This window comes from Rana temporaria, chromosome 1, assembly GCF_905171775.1.
Source record: "Rana temporaria chromosome 1, aRanTem1.1, whole genome shotgun sequence".
Lineage (NCBI taxonomy): Eukaryota > Metazoa > Chordata > Amphibia > Anura > Ranidae > Rana > Rana temporaria.
Genome location: NC_053489.1, coordinates 35,373,568 through 35,393,803, shown reverse-complemented (window position 1 = coordinate 35,393,803; position 20,236 = coordinate 35,373,568). Strand labels below are relative to the sequence as shown.

General features: G+C 47.0%; 1 protein-coding gene across 2 annotated transcripts in view; it reads right to left on the bottom strand.

Annotated features, from left to right (window-relative positions):
• ST8SIA5 (ST8 alpha-N-acetyl-neuraminide alpha-2,8-sialyltransferase 5) overlaps positions 1-20,236 on the bottom strand; it is a 125,908-nt gene that overhangs the window by 52,111 nt on the left and 53,561 nt on the right. Inside the window, exon 2 of one of the 2 annotated variants that reach the window (XM_040336318.1) lies at positions 9,906-10,013. The exons of the other annotated variant lie outside the window; for it this stretch is intronic. Coding sequence (XP_040192252.1) covers positions 9,906-10,013 — 108 coding nt within the window. The remainder of the gene's footprint in view (positions 1-9,905; positions 10,014-20,236) is intronic. 2 annotated transcript variants of the gene reach the window in all.

The window sequence follows — 20,236 nt, the reverse complement described above, 5'->3', positions numbered from 1 at the left end:
AAATAACGTCATCATTCATATGTAAATAGTGGCATCAGTCATATGTAAATAACGGCATCATTCATGTGTAAATAATGGCATCATTCATATGTAAATAATGGCATCATTCATATGTAAATAACGGCATCGTTCATATGTAAATAACGGCATCATTCATATGTAAATAATGGCATCATTCATATGTAAATAATGGCATCATTCATATGTAAATAATGGCATCATTCATATGTAAATAACGGCATCATTCATATGTAAATAGTGGCATCATTCATATGTAAATAGTGGCATCATTCATATGTAAATAACGGCATCATTCATATGTAAATAACGGCATCATTCATATGTAAATAACGACATCATTCATATGTAAATAACGGCATCATTCATATGTAAATAGTGGCATCATTCATATGTAAATAGTGGCATCATTAATATGTAAATAACGGCATCATTCATATGTAAATAACGGCATCATTCATATGTAAATAACAGCATCATTCATATGTAAATAACTGCATTCTTATGTAAATAGCTGAGGCCAGCGACATTGATACGTAAATAAAGGCGGCATTCATATGTATATCACGCCCCTCTGCAGTGAAGAGATGATGTGCTGTAACCTCTAGAAACCAATCAGTGAGCAGTATTACTGTACAGTAATCTCTAGCAACCAATCAACAAGCGGAAATCGTGTGCTGTAACCTCTAATGTGTGCTGTAACCTCTAGCAACCAGTCAGTGACAGTGAGCAGTATAACTGTACAGAAATCTCTAGCAACCAATAAACAAGCGGAAATCATTTGCTGTAACCTCTAATGTATGCAGTAGCCTCTAGCAACCAGTCAGTAAGTGGTAATGATATGCTGTAACCTCTGGCAACCCATCACAATCGCTGCCTGATCTGATACAGTAAAAAAAAAAAGTTGCCCAGGGTTCAATTAATATTAAAGGGGTTGTGAAGGTAAAAGTCTTTTCACCTTTATGCGTCCTATGCATTAAGGTGAAAAAACTTTAGGCACAGACCCTGAAACACCTGCGGGTCGCTTTTAATCAGTCGGAATAGTGCCCCATCATTGGTACCAGTGGAGGAAATGGTCGCTTTTAATCAGTGGGAGGAATAGTGCCCCACTGTTGGTGTCAGTGGAGGGAATATAGTGCCTTGTATCAGTGGGAGGAATAGAGCCCCATTGTTGGCACCCATGGAGTGAATGGTCGCTTTTAACAGTGGGGGGTATAGTGCCCCACTGTTGGTGTCAGTGGAGGGAATATTGCCTTGTATCAGTGGGAGGAATATTGCCCCAACATTGGTACCAGTGGAGGAAATGGTCGCTTTTAATCAGTGGGAGGAATAGTGCCCCACTGTTGGTGTCAGTGGAGGGAATGGTGCCTTGTATAAGTGGGAGGAATAGTTTCCCACTGTTGGTGTCAGTGGGAGGAATAGTGCCCCATCGTTGGTACCAGTGGAGGGAATGGTCGTTTTAATCAGTGTCAACAATAGTGCCTTATATCAGTGGGGGGAATAGTGCCACATCTTTAGTCTTAGTGAGAGAAATGGTGCCCCGCTGTTGGTGTCAGTGGAGGAAATGGTGCCTTGTATCAGTGGGAGGAATAGTGCCCCATCGTTAGTGTCAGTGGGATAAATGGTGCCCCACTGTTGGTGTCAGTGGGAGGAATAGTGCCCCACTGTTGGTGTCAGTGGAGGGAATGGTGCCTTTTATGAATGGGAGGAACAGAGCCCCAAGATCCAGATAAAGGCAAGCAATGCGCCGTAGTCTGGAGACCGCTGCCATAATGATGATCATTGACAAATGTGGGCGTGGCTAGTTTTGGCTCAGACCACACTGCCTGAAACGGATGTTCCTGAACATTCAATGGAGTCCTTGCGTCACAAGCCGTCTCCGGGATCACGGTAATCCACAATCTCACGGGGGATCAAACAACGAATCCAAAAACACAAAAAGCTCCCGCAGTCAGCTGCTATTCCTACAGTTTATTTATTTGTCTGTACTTTTCCCGTCCAATGCAGTGGAGCAGACAACAGCATGCGAGCAGCGGCCTCAGATTAGAAGTGAGCCCCACGCCTGCTGTCAGTGCCCGGGGTACCGGTGGCGGGGGGGGCAGATCGGTTCGGCGCAGGCGAGCAGAAGGAGACAGAGCTGATCTGTCAGAGGATTATATAATTCTGGGGGCTCAGCGTTCAGCTGCGGCCGAGTTTCCAGCACAGCGAACTCGCAGCCAGATTCCAGAACCTGCGGCATGACTGCCAGATGATGTTGTCACGGTTGGGACGATCTGCTTAATGACCTCTGTGCGCGTACTTCCCTACATTTCCCAATCCCCCCCCCCTCCTTCCCCAATCCAGCTACCGCGGCCATGTGCCGTCTCCCCCCCCCCCCCCCCCCAGCCTACAGTGATCTTGTCTCATATAATTACTTACACAGCAACTGCGAATTCTGCCATGCAATAGGAAAAAGAGAAAACCGAACATAAATATGCGCTTATTCAAAATTCCGGACTACAGTTCTATATATATATATATAGGAGTGAAAGGCCCGGATTCACGAAGCACTTACGCCGACGTATCTTGAGATACACCAATGTATCTGAATCCGGCCCAAGCGGCGTATCTTTCCGGGTGGCGTAACGTATCTCAGATACGTTACGCCGCCGTAAATTAGGGCGCAAGTTCCGTATTCAGAAACAACTTGCACCCTTCGTTACGGCGGCGTAACGTATGCGTGTCGGCGTAAGCCCGCCTAATTTAAATGTGGATGATGTGGGCGTGTTTTATGTATATTAACTGTGACCCCGCGTATGCGCCGTTCGTGAAAAAAATCCCAGTGCGCCGTTCGTGAAAAAATCCCAGTGCGCATGCTCGAAATTACGCCGCAAATAGTCAATGCTTTAGACGTGAACGTAACTTTACGTACAGCCCTATTCGCGAACGACTTACGCAAACGACGTAAAGTTTTAAAAACTCGACGCGGGAACGACGTCCATACTTAACATTGGCTACGCCTCATATAGCAGGGGTAACTTTACGCCGGAAAAAGCCTAACGTAAACGACGTAAAAAAAAATGCGCCGGACGGACGTACTTTTCTGAATCGGCGTATCTAGCTCATTTGCATATTCCTCGCGTAAATATACGGAAGCGCCACCTAGCGGCCAGCGTATATATGCAGCCTAAGATACGACGGTGTAAGACACTTACGTCGGTCGGATCTTAGGGAAACCTATGCGTAACTGATTCTCTGAATCAGTCGCATAGATACGACGCCGCACACTCAGAGATACGACGGCGTATCAGGAGATACGCTGTCGTATCTCCTTTCTGAATCCGGGCCCGTAAGTGTAAATATGCGCCGTCGTATCTGTGCACCGTGCCCACAAACTGAGATACGCCTGAAAATAGGCTTCATCCGACCGACGTAACTTTCCTACGCCGGCGTAGAGTGGGCGCATATTTACGCTGGACGTATTTGGCGCACCCATTGATTTTCTATTCACATATTCAAATGAGGGAGATACGCCGATTCACGAACATCCGTCCGACTCTATGGCCCAGATTCAGGTACGACTTTTACGCCGATGTATCTATTGATACGCCGCGTAAGTCCACGGATGCGCCGTGGTATCTATGCGCCTGATTCAGGAAACAAGATACGCCTGAATTTTGGCTTGATACGACCGACGTAAGTCTCCTACGCCGTCGAATCTTGGGCGCATATTTACGCTGGCCGCAAGGGGCGCTTCCATTGATTTACGCGTCGAATATGTAAATGAGCAAGATACGCCGATTCACGAACGTACTTACGCTCGTCGCAGTAATCTACGCTGTTTACGTAAGGCGTACGTCCGGCGTAAGTTTACTCCTCATAAAGCAGGGGTAAGTCATGTTAAGGTATGGACGTCGGAAACGGCCGTCGTATTTTACGTCGTTTACGTAAGTCGTACGTGAATGGGGCTGGGCGTAGGTTACGTTCACGTCGTAGGCATTGAGCCGCTGTATCTGAGGGAGTATGTGCAACGTGATTCTGAGCATGCGCGCGCATGCGCCGTTCGTTCGGCCATTCATTTACATGGGGTCACGGTTAATTCACATGGATCACGCCCACTACCTTCCTACTTTGAATTAGGCGGGCTTACGCCGGCCAAGTTACGTTACGCTGGCGCAAATATGGGAGCGAGTGCTTTGTGAATACGCAGCTTGCCTCTCAATGTTACGTCGGCGTAGCACATGCTGTCCGTTTTCATCAGATCGCTACATAGGACACAGCGGTGCCCGACAAGCCCCTCCCCGCTCAGTGAGCAGAGAGGAGCTTGTCATCCGTCGGCTCAGTGGAGATCTGCGGACTGATCTCCCGCTGAGCCGACAGGAGCAGGCGGACTCCGTAGCGATGGAGTCCGCCAAGTGTGAATGAGGCCTAACAAGTGGAGAGACTTTCAGCTGTCAAAAGAAAATATCTGGGCAGTCTGCCAAGTTTTTAACAGCAAACATTGTAACTAACGCTTCCTTCTTAGATCAAAGGGATAAACTTCTGTGGGGCAGATTCAGAAAGCGATACGACGGCGTATTTCCTGATACGCCGTCGTATCTCTGAGTCCGGCCGGTCGTATCTATGCGCCTGATTCGGAGAATCAGTTACGCATAGATATCCCTAAGATCCGCCAGGTGTAAGTGTCTTACACCGTCGGATCTTAGGCTGCAATTTCAGGCTGGCCGCTGGGTGGCGCTTCCGTATTTTTTTTACTTGAGGAATATGCAAATGAGGATTTACGCCGATTCAGAAACGAACGACCGCCCGGTGCTTTTTTTTTACGTCGTTTGCGTTTGGCTTTTTCCGGCGTATAGTTACCCCTGCTATATGAGGCGTAGCTAATGTTAAGTATGGCCGTCGTTCCCGCGCCAAGTTTTGAAATTTTACGTTGTTTGCGTAAGTCGTTCGTGAATACGGCTGGACGTAATTTACGTTCACGTTGAAAGCAATGACGTCCTTACGACGTCATTTAGAGCAATGCACACTGGGATATTTTACGGACGGCGCAAGTAAAACGTAAAAAACGCGGGGTCAACACAAATTTAAATAAAACCCGCCCCCTACATCCCCATTTGAATTACGCAGCCTTACGCCGCAACACATACGTTACGCCGCCGTTCTTTCTGAATAAAGAACTCGCGCCCAAAGTTAGAGCGGCGTAACGTATCGGAGATACGTTACGCCGGACAGATACGCTGAGGTATCTGAATCCGGCCCCTGTGTGTGTAAAGAAAAAATCTGGGCAGTCTGCCAAGTTTGTAACATGAAACATTGTAACCAACTTCCTTCTTAGATCAAATTTCTGTGTGTAAATGCAGGAAATTTAACCACTTAAAGTCCAACACTTGTTTCTTAAGTTAAAATCAATGGGGTAGATTCAGAGAGCAATTACGCCTGCCTATCCATAGATACGCAGTGTAATTGCTAAGTAGCGCTGGCGTATCTACTTTCTGTATTCAGAAAGCTAGATACGCCGACTGTAGCCTAAGATACGACTGGCATAAGTCTCTTATGCTGTCGTATCTTAGGGTGCATTCTGACGCTGGCCGCTAGGTGGCGCTCCCATAGATGTCAGCGTAGAATATGCAAATTGCATACTTACGCCGATTCACAAACGTACGCGCACCCGACGGTAGTTTTTTACGTAGTTTGCGTACGTCGGTTTCGTCGTAAGGCTGCTCCTGCTATTAGGCGGCGCAGCCAATGGTAAGTATGGACGTCGTTCCCGCGTCGCGATTTTCGAATTTCACGTAGTTTGCGTAAGTCATCCGTGAATGGTGCTGGACGCCATTTACGTTCACGTCGAAGCCAATGACATCCTTGCGACGTCATTTACCGCAATGCACGTCGGGAAAATTTAGGGACGGCGCATGCACGGTACATTTGCCGCGGGAACGCGCCTAATTTAAATGATCCACGCCCCCTACGGGATCATTTGAATTACGCGCGCTTACGCCGGCCCCCTTTTACGCAACGCCGCCGCAAATTACGGAGCAAGTGCTTCGTGAATACAGCGTTGCTCATGTAATTTACGGCGGCGTAGCGTAAAAACGATACGGTGCGCCGCCGTATCAGTGCGCGGCCCTACCTGAATCTGGCCCAATATTTTTTGCTAGAAAATTACTTGGAACCCCCAAACATTATATATATATTTTAGCAGAGACCCTAGGGAATAAAATGGCAATTGCTGCAATATTTTATCTCACACTGCATTTGCCCAGCGGTCTTTGAAATGCAATTTTTCGGGAAAAAATACACTTCAATGAATAATTAAAACCAAAAAAACAAAACAGTAAAGTTAGCCCATTATTTTGTTTGTTTTAATGTGAAAGATGATGTTACGCCGCAAGAATCGTGAGAGAATCGTGATCTATCTTCTAAGCCAAAAAAATTGCAATTCTCATTTTAGCCAGAATCGTGCAGCTCTATACCGTGCAACATAAAAAGTTGCAAAGACCACCATAATTTTCTAGCAAAAAACAAATGATGATTTTTACATGTAGTAGAGAAGTGTCAGAATCTGCCTGGGTGGTAAGGGGTTAATTACCATGAGTAATATACAAATAATTATTATAAGCCCTGTGATCCTATCGGTCTTCTGCAGAGTGTGTCAGCTTGTATTTATACTGGCCGCTCTGTATGTAGCTTCTAACAGGCTGTGCAAGCAGGCCCGTATCTCCGAAACCATAAATGATAGTCGTCCCAATTGTGGGGTAGGTCTTTACCTGACTACTCCCCAAATGTGGGGTTTCTGTGACCTCTGGTCGTCGAGCTACAACCCCCGAGGTCAATCTTTTTTTTTTTTTTTTTGGGGGGGGGCAAATGGGCCTATCTTGAGAAAGGGGCCTGGACCCCCGCTGATTGCTGCCATTACTAGTAAACAAAAAATATGTCCCCGGATTTCATTTTAAAGTAGATACGCCGTCATAACTCCGAATCTGCGGCGTCGTATATTTAAGCGTATTCTCAAAATCAGATACGCTTAAATGTTGCTAAGATACGACCGCCTGCGCCGTCGTATCTTAGTTGACTATTTACGCTGGCCGCTAGGGGCGTGTACACTGATTTACGCCTAGAGTGCGTAAATCAGCGAGATACGCCTATTCACGAACGTACGCTTGCCCGTCGCAGTAAAGATACGCCGTTTACGTAAGGCGTTTTCAGGCGTAAAGATAAACCACCAAAAAGATGGCGCAGCCAATGTTAAGTATGGACGTCGGAACCGCGTAAAATTTTAACATTTTTACGTCGTTTGCGTAAGTCATCCGTGAATGGGGCTGGCCGAAATTTACGTTCACGTCGAAACCAATGAGTCTTTGCGGCGTAATTTGGAGCATGCGCACTGGGTTATGTCCACGGACGGCGCATGCGCCGTACGTTCAAAGCGTCAATTACGTGGGGTCATGCCTTATTAGCATAAAACACGCCCACCTCTTCCCAATTTGAATTAGGCGCGCTTACGCCGGCACATTTAGGCTACGCCGCTGTAACTTAGGACGCAAGTGCTTTGTGAATACAGCACTTGCCTCTCTAACTTACGGCGGCGTAGCGTATATGAGATACGCTACGCCTGCCTAACGTTAGCCACGTCTACGTGAATCTGGCTAAGTGTCTGCTGGGAAACTGAGTCCGAGAATGAGAGAACGTCCGTGATAGGCGGAACTGTGTCTGCTGAGAAACGCCCATCACAGAAGGGACCAGGAGGTGACCGCGAGTTTTAAACAATGAATGGACGCCCGCAGCTTGTCAATTTCAGGTACACTGACAATGGGCACAGTGAGGTTGGCACAGTGAGGTTGCAATGGGCACAGTGAGGTTGGCACAGTGAGGTTGGAATGGGCACAGTGAGGTTGGCACAGTGAGGATGCAATGGGCACAGTGAGGTTGACACAGTGAGGTTGCAATGGGCACAGTGAGGTTGACACAGTGAGGTTGCAATGGGCACAGTGAGGTTGCAATGGGCACAGGGAGGTTGGGCACAGTGAGTTTGGCACAGTGAGATTGCAATGGGCACAGTGAAGCTGCAAATGGGCATTGTTGACCCTCTTTTCCGCTTACAGTGGCTGCTGCATTCTCACCCTCGGCTTATACTCGAGTCAATACGTTTTCCCAGTTTTTTGGGGTAAAAATTAGGTCCTCGGCTTATGCTCGAGTATATACGGTACAACCACTTTAACCGCTTCCTGACCGCCGCATGTAGATATACGTCGGCAGAATGGCACGTACAGGCACATTGGCGTACCTGTACGTCCCTGCCTTTCCGCGGGTCCGATCGGGACCCCCCCCGCTACATGCGGCGGTCGGATTCCCGCGGGGAGCGATCCGGGATGACGGTGCAGCTATTTGTTTATAGCCGCTCCGTCGCGATCGCCCCCCCGGAGCTGAAGAACGGGGAGAGCCGTATGTAAACACGGCTTCCCCGTGCTTCACTGTGGCGGCTGCATCGATCGAGTGATCCCTTTTATAGGGAGACTCGATCGATGATGTCAGTCCTACAGCCACACCCCCCTTCAGTTGTAAACACACACTCCTACACTCCTAACTCCTACAGCGCCCCCTGTGGTTAACTCCCAAACTGCAATTTTCACAATAAAAAATGCAATTTAAATGCATTTTTTGCTGTGAAAATGACAATTGTCCCAAAAATGTGTCAAAATTGTCCGAAGTGTCCGCCATAATGTCGCAGTCACGAAAAAAAACGCTGATCGCCGCCATTAGTAGTAAAAAATAAAATAAAAATAAAAATGCAATAAAACTATCCCCTATTTTGTAAACGCTATAAACTTTGCGCAAACCAACCGATAAACGGTTATTGCGATTTTTTTTACCAAAAATAGGTAGAAGAATACGTATCGGCCTAAACTGAGGAAACATTTTTTTTTTATATATGTTTTTGGGGGATATTTATTATAGCAAAAAGTAAAAAATATTGAATTTTTTTCAAAATTGTCGCTCTATTTTTGTTTATAGCGCAAAAAATAAAAACCGCAGAGGTGATCAAATACCACTAAAAGAAAGCTCGATTTGTGGGGGAAAAAAGGACGCCAATTTTGTTTGGGAGCCACGTCGCACGACCGCGCAATTGTCTGTTAAAGCGACGCAGGGCTGAATTGTAAAAACCCCTTGGGTCATTTGGGTTAACCTACAGGTACGCCTAGATTAAGACTTACCTGTAGGTGCTCGAAAAATCTCCTAAACCTCCACGGTTTAAGAGATATCTACAGAAAGGACAGGCGCCAATGTCAACGGCGCGGGCGCACTTTAGCAACAGCGATCGTGCCGTTCCTAAAGGAGCCCGTGCCGCGACTGGCGGCTCCCGAGCACACGAGTGACATCATCGCGGCTCCGGGCCAATCATAGCGCCGGAGCCACGATACCTGGAAGTAACCCCCCGGGAAAGATGTTGGCCGCCCGAGCCGTGTATGAGGACGGCTGCGGGGGCTTATGCATACTAGCTCATTATGCCTTTGTCTTGCAGGGGGGGGGGTTTTGCCTTTACTTCCTCTTTAATGCACACGTGTAGATGACTGTTATGTGGTGTGTCTTGGTGCGTTGCCTCATCAAAATGATTGGGCTGCCAATGCACCAAAAATGGTGTGTGTATCATTCCCGGCAGTGTATTGTGTTGCAGGCGTTGCGCTGCAGGACACACCCGTCTGCAAGCTGCAATGGGGAACGAATGGCGCCGCATCGCACCAATGTAACATGCATCGCTTATGACTGCAGAGTGATGGTGTTGGATGGGCCGGACGGTCATCAAGCGAGGAATGGCCCTTTAAGGCGGTGCTGAAAGAACAGCAGACATTGTGGGACAGAATGCATTGTATGGTCTGTGCTATCCATTGTTATTCTGTGTGAGTCTGTACCTGCCGCTTGCGTCACTCCCCGTCTTCACTGCTCCGTCATCCGTGAAATTAAAGATCCTAGTCCAATTTCCCAACTCCTCTCCGCTCTGCCAGCTAAACTGCAGGCCTCTAGTAAGAAAAGCAGGCAATTTACAATGCGCTCCTCTAGGCTCATATCGCAGTATTTTTACATTGGAAATGTACAGACAATCATTGTAAGCATGTGTATAAGAACCGTCTCCAACGATCAATCTGAGGCTGGAAGGCGGGGCAGCAAAATAACCAGATTTTTAATTAGTGTTTATTACCTTTATTATTGTTTTCTTACACTTGCAGGGTCCATTCATACTGTCCCATCCCATGTGCCTTAAAACAGTAGTGCCCGACCTTTTTGGCGCCAGGAACCGGATTCCCGGCAGCCCTTTTCCCCCCTTTATATCAGTGTCCTCAGTCTCCCTTCACATCAGACCCCCTTTACATTACAGTGCCCCTTAATATTACAGTATTCCTTTACATTACATACCCCCTTTACATTACATACCCCCTTTACATTACATACCCCCTTTACATTACAGTGCCCCTTAGGGTTACAGTATCCCTTTACATCACAGACCCCCTTTACATTACAGTGCCTCCTTTACATCACAGCCCCCCTTTACATTGCAGTCCCCCTTAATGTCAGTGTCTTCAGTCTCCCTTCACATCACAGACCCCCTTTGCATTACAGCCCCCCTTTACATTACAGTGCCCCCTTTACATTACAGTGCCCCTTAATATTAGAGTATCCCTTTACATTACATACCCCCTTTACATTACAGTGCCCCTTAATATTAGAGTATCCCTTTACATTACCGTGCCTCCTTTACCTCACAGCCCCCCTTTACTTCACAGACCCCCTTTACATCACAGACCCCCTTTACATTACAGTGCCCCTTAATATTACAGTATTCCTTTACATTACATACCCCCTTTACATTACATACCCCCTTTACATTACATACCCCCTTTACATTACATACCCCCTTTACATTACAGTGCCCCTTAGGGTTACAGTATCCCTTTACATCACAGACCCCCTTTACATTACAGTGCCTCCTTTACATCACAGCCCCCCTTTACATTGCAGTCCCCCTTAATGTCAGTGTCTTCAGTCTCCCTTCACATCACAGACCCCCTTTGCATTACAGCCCCCCTTTACATTACAGTGCCCCCTTTACATTACAGTGCCCCTTAATATTAGAGTATCCCTTTACATTACATACCCCCTTTACATTACAGTGCCCCTTAATATTAGAGTATCCCTTTACATTACCGTGCCTCCTTTACCTCACAGCCCCCCTTTACTTCACAGACCCCCTTTACATCACAGACCCCCTTTACATTACAGTGCCCCTTAATATTAGAGTATCCCTTTACATTACCGTGCCTCCTTTACCTCACAGCCCCCCTTTACATTGCAGTCACCCTTAATAGCAGTGTCTTCAGTCTCCCTTCACATCACAGACCCCCTTTGCATTACAGCCCCCCTTTACATTAAAACCCCCCTTTACATTGCAGTGCCCCTTTATATTACAGTGTCCACTTTACAGCACAGCCCCCCCCCCTTAATATCAGTGTCCTCAGTCTCCCTTCACAGCACAGACCCCCTTTACATTACAGTGCCCCTATTACATCACAGCCCCCTTTACATTACAGTGCCCCTTAATATTACAGTACCCCTTTACGTTAGAGTGCCTCCTTTACATCACAGCCCCCTTTACATTACAGTGCCCCTTTACATTACAGTCCCCCCTTTATATCAGTGTCTTCAGTTTCCCTTCACATCACAGACCCTCTTTACATTACAGTGCCACTTTATATTACAATGCCCCCTTTACATTACAGCCCCCTTTACATTACAGCCCCCTTTATATTACAGTGCCCCTTTATATTACAGTGCCCCCTTTACAGGCCACTCCCCCCTTTATATCAGTGTCCTCAGTCACTCTTCACATAACAGACCCCCTTTACATTGCAGTGTCCCCTTTACAGCACAGCCCCCTTTATATCAGTGTCCTCAGTCTCCCTTCACAGCACAGACCCCCTTTACATTACAGTGCCCCTATTACATCACAGCCCCCTTTACATTACAGTGCCCCTTAATATTACAGTACCCCTTTACGTTAGAGTGCCTCCTTTACATCACAGCCCCCTTTACATTACAGTGCCCCTTTACATTACAGTCCCCCCTTTATATCAGTGTCTTCAGTTTCCCTTCACATCACAGACCCTCTTTACATTACAGTGCCACTTTATATTACAATGCCCCCTTTACATTACAGCCCCCTTTACATTACAGCCCCCTTTATATTACAGTGCCCCTTTATATTACAGTGCCCCCTTTACAGGCCACTCCCCCCTTTATATCAGTGTCCTCAGTCACTCTTCACATAACAGACCCCCTTTACATTGCAGTGTCCCCTTTACAGCACAGCCCCCTTTATATCAGTGTCCTCAGTCTCCCTTCAAAGCACAGACCCCCTTTACATTACAGTGCCTCTTTACATCACAGCCCCCCTATACATTACAGTCCCCCCCCCTTATATCAGTGTCCTCAGTCTCCCTTCACATCACAGACCCCCTTTACATTACAGTCCCCCCCCTTATATCAGTGTCCTCAGTTTCCCTTCACATCACAGACCCTCTTTACATTACAGTGCCACTTTATATTACAGTGCCCCCTTTACAGCACAGCCCCCCCCCCCCCCCTTATATCAGTGTCCTCAGTCTCCCTTCACATCACAGACCCCCTTTACATTACAGTGCCCCTTTACAGCACAGTGCCCCCTTTATATTAGTGTTCTCATTCTCCCTTCACATCACAGACCCCTTTACATTACAGTGCCCCTTTATATTACAGTACCCACTTTTCATCACAGCCCCCCTTTACATTACAGTGCCAGGGGGGCACTGCAATATAAAGGGGGGCTGTGATGTAAGGGGGCACTGTAATGTAAAGGGATGCTGTGATGTAATGGAATCTGCACTGTAAATGAGGCACTGTCATTTAAAGGGGGGCAGGGTTGTAAAGAAGGCACTGTAAGATAAAGGGGGCTGCCCTGTAAAAGGGGGGCTGTGATGTAAAGAGGGCACTGTAATGTAATAGGGACTGCTCAAGAAGGGGGGCACTGTAATGTAAAGGGGGGCTGTGATGTAAAGGGGACCACACTGTAAAGGGGCTGCACTGTAAAGGGACACTGTAATGATTACAGTACCCCTTTACAGTGCAGTCCCCTTTATTATACAGTTCCCCTAGCAATCACAGTCTCCTCCATCACAGTGCCCCTGCAGCCCCCCACCCCCTTTCCTCTCTAATATGACACTCCCCCATTCTAATGTCTGCCTCCCCCGCACAGGACTTGTACCTTTGGCAGGGCAGAGGCTGTGATCAGTCCATGTGTCCCCTCTCTGACCCCCCTCCCACCCAACAATGTCCTCCTATTAGCAGGGCAGGAGGTGGGTGGAGCTCTCCATTCCAATCTGCAGCTCCTCACTCCTCAGAGTTCCCCTTTTACATCAGAGTCTACAGAGTTCCCCTTTTACACCAGAGTCCACAGAGTTCCCCTTTTACATCAGAGTCTACAGAGTTCCCCTTTTACATCAGAGTCTACAGATTTCCCCTTTTACATCAGAGTCTACAGATTTACCCTTTTACATCAGAGTCTACAGAGTTCCCCTTTTACATCAGAGTCTACAGAGTTCCCCTTTTACATCAGAGTCTACAGAGTTCCCCTTTTACATCAGAGTCTACAGAGTTCCCCTTTTACATCAGAGTCTACATAGTTCCCCTTTTACATCAGAGTCTACAGAGTTCCCCTTTTACATCAGAGTCTACAGATTTCCCCTTTTACATCAGAGTCTACAGATTTCCCCTTTTACATCAAAGTCTACAGATTTCCCCTTTTACATCAGAGTCTACAGATTTCCCCTTTTACATCAGAGTCTACAGATTTCCCCTTTTACATCTGAACTGGCAGAGTTCCCTTTCACTGTAAGGGGGAGGACGCCGCATACTTTGATGTAAGGGAGAACTCCGGAGACTCAACATAAGGGATGCTCTGGTGTACGGAGAGGACTCTGATGTAAGGGGAAACATTGTGGCCTCTGGTGTAAAGGGGAACTCTGATGTAAGGGGTGCTCTGAGAACCCTGAATTACCTTAGTGTACTCATTCAGAGGCAGGAGAGAGAAGGGGGGAGGGGGGAGACCTATGCAGGCCATACACTATACGAAAAATCGGGCAAAAATCGGTCGTTCAGACAGTTTGTTCGTTTTTCAAACAGTTACTTTCTGCACTAGGTATAAGTAAAAAAAACGACCCAAATTTTTTTTATTTATGTCCATTGATCGATTTATCGGTCATTACATGATGGCACTGTCGTTTGCGCTCACGGCCCAACGTTCGTTTTTCGAAAGTTCGTTCGGACGATTTTTCGGATAGTGTATGGCCAGCATTAGTCCGGTCTGAATAATGTGTCCGGGTCTCCGACAGTTTTGAAACCCGGGCAATGGATTCCAAACCTGAACTGTCCGGGTGAATCCCGAACAGGTGGCAACCCTACCTCCAACCAGCCCGATTTCTGGTTTGAAGAGGATTATTAAACTATTAATTAACCCAATCACTAAAAATCTCATATAAACTTTAAAGTGTCAGCCCCGGAAAAATGTACCCCCTTCCTGACCAGAGCACTTTTTGCGATTCGGCACTGCTTCGCTTTAACTGACAATTGCGCGGTCGTGCGACGCTGTACCCAAACTAAATTGGCGTCCTTTCCTTCCCACAAATAGAGATTTATTTTGGTGGTATTTGATCACATCTACGGTTTTAATTTTTTGCACTATAAACAAAAAAAGAGCGACAATTTTGAAAAAAGCAATATTTTTTGCTATAATAAATATCCCCAAAAAATATATATAAAAAAAACAATTTCTTTCTCAGTTTAGGGCGATACGTATTCTTCTACATATTTTTGGTAAAAAAAAAATCGCAACAAGTGTATATTGATTGGTTTGCGCAAAAGTTATTGGCCCGGATTCAGAAAGGAGATACAACGGCGTATCTCCTGATACGCCGTCGTATCTCTGAGTTGCGTTGTCCTATCTATGCGACTGATTCAGAGAATCAGTTACGCATAGATTTCCCTAAGATCCGACCGGCGTAAGTGTCTTACACCGTCGTATCTTAGGCTGCATATTTACGCTGGCCGCTCGGTGGCGCTTCCATATATTTACGCGATGAATATGCTAATTAGGTAGATACGCCGATTCAGAAACGTACGTCCGCCCGGCGCATTTTTTTTACGTCGTTTGCGTTAGGCTTTTTCCGGCGTAAAGTTACCCCTGCTATATGAGGGGTATCCTATGTTAAGTATGGACGTCGTTCCCGCGTCGAATTTTGAAAATTTTACGTCGTTTGCGTAAGTCGTTCGCGAATAGGGCTGGACGTCATTTACGTTCACGTCGAAACCAATACGTCCTTGCGGCGTACTTTGGAGCAATGCACACTGGGATATTCCACGGACGGCGCATGCGCCGTTGGTAAAATACGTCAAATACGCGGGGTCACCATTAATTTAAATAAAACACGCCCACATCATCCCCATTTGAATTAGGCGGGCTTACGCCAGACAACATACGTTTACGCCGCCGTAACTAAGGGCGCAAGTTCTTTCTGAATACGGAACTTGCGTCCTAATTTACGTTGGCGTAATGTATCTGAGATACGTTACGCCCGCAGATAGATAGACCATTCTATCTGAATCCGGGCCATAGCGTCTACAAAATAGGGGATAGTTTTATGGCATTTTTTTTTTTTTTACTAGTGATGGAGGCGATCTGCGATTTTTACCGTGACTGCGATATTATGGCGACACATCGGACACCTTTGACGATATTTCAGAACCATTGTCATTTATACAGCGATCAGTGCTATAAAACTGCACTGATTACTGTGTAAATGAAACTGGCAGGGAACGGGGTTAAGTGTGTCCTAGGGAGTGATTCTAACCGTGGGGGATGGGCTACAAGTGACACGACATTGATCATTGCTCCCGATGACAGGGAGCAGTAGATTGTCGTCCTGTCACAAGGCAGCACAGGGAAATGCCTTGTTTACATAGGCATCCCCCTGTTCTGCAGCTCCGTGACACGATCGAGGGACACCGGCGGGCATCGAGTCCCGGGGGCACGGTCACGGAGGTACAGGTACGTTGCTTTCTCCCACACAAGCCATTCTGCTGAGGTATAGCTTCGTGAAGCAGCCAGCAAGTGGTTGAACCCACATCATAAAAAACTATCAATAAATGGAATATAACATGCTGTTCATATTCAGTCACTATGAGGTTCATTTTCTCTATTCTGCAAAAAAAACTGGTTGATCCCGCTGTTCTCTACCACCCCCTTCTGTCCATGTCCCTAATGCAGTTGGGTATTTTGCAGAGCAGTGTTGGCAGCTAGTGCTCAGTTATCACTTAACAATCAATTAACATGTTCATTTCATATATTGATAAATCTGCACCTTTGATTAACCATTTGAGTAGCATCCTGTATATCCCCCTATAGAGAATAGGAGCAGGAACTCCCTCCTTCCGAGTCACCTCTTGTGTCCACCCCCTACCCACCTCCGAGCACCATTCCGTGGTTCCACTCCCTACCCACCTCCGAGCACCATTCCGTGGTTCCACCCCCTACCCACCTCCGAGCACCGTTCCGTGGTTCCACCCCCTACCCACCTCCGAGCACCATTCCGTGGTTCCACTCCCTACCCACCTCTGAGCACCATTCTGTGGTTCCACCCCCTACCCACCTCCGAGCACCGTTCCGTGGTTCCACCCCCTAACCACCTCCGAGCACCGTTCCGTGGTTCCACCCCCTACCTACCTCCGAGAACCATTCAGTGGTTCCACCCCCTACCCACCTCCGAGCACCGTTCCGTGGTTCCACCCCCTACCCACCTCTGAGCACCGTTCCGTGGTTCCACCCCCTAACCACCTCCGAGCACCGTTCCGTGGTTCCACCTCCTACCCACCTCCGAGCACCATTCAGTGGTTCCACCCCCTACCCACCTCCGAGCACCGTTCCGTGGTTCCACCCCCTACCCACCTCCGAGCACCGTTCCGTGGTTCCACCCCCTACCCACCTCCGAGCACCGTTCCGTGGTTCCACCCCCTACCCACCTCCGAGCACCGTTCCGTGGTTCCACTCCCTACCCACCTCCGAGCACCATTCCGTGGTTCCACTCCCTACCCACCTCCGAGCACCATTCCGTGGTTCCACCCCCTACTCACCTCCGAGCACCGTTCCGTGGTTCCACCCCCTACCCACCTCCGAGCACCGTTCCGTGGTTCCACCCCCTACCCACCTCTGAGCACCATTCCTTGGTTTCACCCCCTACCCACCTCTCGGTAATGGATACAGAACCAAGAATCAATTTGTGGTGCTATGTAATTTGTTAATGATAGGAAGTAAAATAGATCCCCTGTAGCCAGCAACAACGGAGCACCCTCAGCAACAATAGACTCTAAACAGTTAGCAGCAATAGACCTCTCCCTCCACAGTAGATGTCTCCCAGCAACAATTGTCTCACAGTACCATAGGAGCCCCCCAGCAACAATAGATCCCCCACCAGCAACAACTGACCTCCCCAGCAAAAATAGACCCTTCCACTGAAAAAATAGATCCTCTCCAGCAACAACAGATCCCCCAGCAGCCAGCATCAATAGACCCTCCAGTACACCCCAGAACCCCTTGCCATTACATACATTCAGAGCTAGAGGTGCAGGAACTGCGGTCCCCCACGTTCCTGCTGAAAAAAAGTCCTGCCTCTTCATTACCAGACCACTTTTCAGCGCTGTGATATTTTGACTGACGATTACCTGGTCGTGCAACCTCTTTTAAAAAAAAATTAAATAGACTTTACAACCGCTTAACCGCTTGTTGACCAGCCGCCGTCATTAAACAGCGGCAGGTCGTCGCGATCCCGCGAGCCGTTGTAGCTGTACGTTGGCTCCTTTAAGCGTGAAAGCAGGTGCGCGGGGGTGCCGATGCTCGTTGCAATGACCGCCGGTACGAGCGATCGCGGGCACGAGAGCCAGAACGGGGATGTGTAAACACACACACACATCCCTGTTCTGTTCTGTGAGGAATGACAGATTGTTCCTTGTTCCTAATAGCTAGGAACCAGGATCTGTCATTTCCTCTAGGTCAGTCTCATCCCCCTACAATTAGAAACACACCTAGGGAACACAATTAACCCCTTGATCGCCCCCTAGTGTTAACCCCTTCTTTGCCAGTGACATTTATACCGTAATCAGTGCATTTTTATAGCACTGATCGCTGTATAAATGCCAATGGTCCCAAAAATGTGTCAAAAGTGTCCGATGTGCCCGCCGCAATGTCGCAGTCCCGATAAAAATCGCAGATCGCCGCCATTACTAGTGAAAAAAATAATGATGCCAGTGCCTGGCGGGCGTGATGACTGCCAGGCACCTGCGATCAGGGGAGAGGAGACTGATCGTGTGTTCATACAATACAAAGTATGAACACCGATCTGTCATCTTTCCTAGTCACTCCCATCCCGTCACAGTTAGAACACACGTAAGGGAACGCATTTAAACCCTTGAGCGCCCCCTAGTGTTAACCCCATTCACTGCCAGTGACATTTATACGGTAATCAGTGCATTTTTTTAGCCCTGATTGCTGTATAAATGTCACTGGTCCCAAAAATGCATCAAAAGAGTCCGATGTGTTCGCCGCAATATCGCATTCCCAATAAAAATTGTCAACCACCGCCATTACTAGTTAATAAAAATGCCATAAAACTATTCCCTATTTTGTAGACGTTATAACTTTTGCGCAAACCAATCAATATACAATATGCTTATAGCAAATTTTTACCAATAATATGTAGAAAAATACGTATCGGCCTAAACTGAGAAATAATTTTTTTTATATATATATATTATTTGGGGATTTTTATTATAGCAAAAAGTAAAAAATATAGCTTTTTTTCAAAATTGGCACTTTTTTTTTTTTTGTTTATAGCGCAAAAATTAAAAACCGCAGAGGTGATCAAATACCACCAAAAGAAAGCTCCATTTGTGGGGGGGGAAAAAAGGACGTCAATAATGTTTGGGTGCCACGTCGCACAACCACGCAATTGTCAGTTAAATTGACGCAGTGCTGAATCGCAAAAAGTGCTCTGGTCAGGAAGGGGGTAAATTCTTCCGGGGCTGAAGTGGTTAAATCCACATCATCAAAAAACTATCAATAAATGGTATATTACATGCTGTTCATACTCAGTCACTATGAGGTTCATTTTCTCTATTCTGCAAAAAAAAATGCTGTTGACCCCGCTGTTCTCTACCACCCCCTTCTGTCCATGTCCCCAATGCAGTTGGGGATTTTGCAGAGCAGTGTTGCCAGCTAGTGCTCAGTTATCACTTTAACGTGTTTTTTTATATATTTATAAATCTGCACCTTTGATTAACCATTTGACCACCGCCCCATGTCAAAAAGACGTCCTGTTTTTAAAGTTGAATATCTCGGTAACGGCAGCAGCTGCTGCCACAACCGAGATATTCATCTTTTCAGGGGGCGGTGGTGTACACGATAACGGCGGTCTCCGCGGCGGATTCGCCGCGAGATCGCCGTTATCGGTGGCGGGAGAGGGCCCCCCCTCCCGCCGCTCTCCCGCGCCCTCCGCCGCTTACCGGAGCCGTCGGTAGCGGCGGAGGGGATCGGATGTGTCCGGCAGCTGAGCGGGGACGGGACTGAAGGAGAAATCTCCTTCACCCATTCTCATAGCTCTGCTGGGCGGAAGTGACGTCAAAACGTCAGTCCCGCCCAGCCTCTTAAAGAAACATTTTTTTTTTTTGTCATTTGAAAAAATGACTTTTTTTTTTTTTTTTTTTTTTGCATTTAAGTCTAAATTTGAGATCTGAGGTCTTTTTGACCCCAGATCTCATATTTAAGAGGACCTGTCATGCTTTTTTCTATTACAAGGGATGTTTACATTCCTTGTAATAGGAATAAAAGTGATCAATTTTTTTTTTTTTTTATTTCAGTGTAAAAAATTATAAAACTAAATAAAAATTAATAAGAAAACAAAAAAAAAAATTTTTAAGGCGCCCCATCCCGACGAGCTCGCGCACAGAAGCGAACGCATACGCGAGTAGCGCCCGCATATGAAAACGGTATTCAAACCACACAAGTGAGGTATCGCCGCGATCGTTAGAGCAAGAGCAATAATTCTAGCCCTAGACCTACTTTGCAACTCAAAAAATGCAACCTGTAGAATTTTTTAAACGTCGCCTA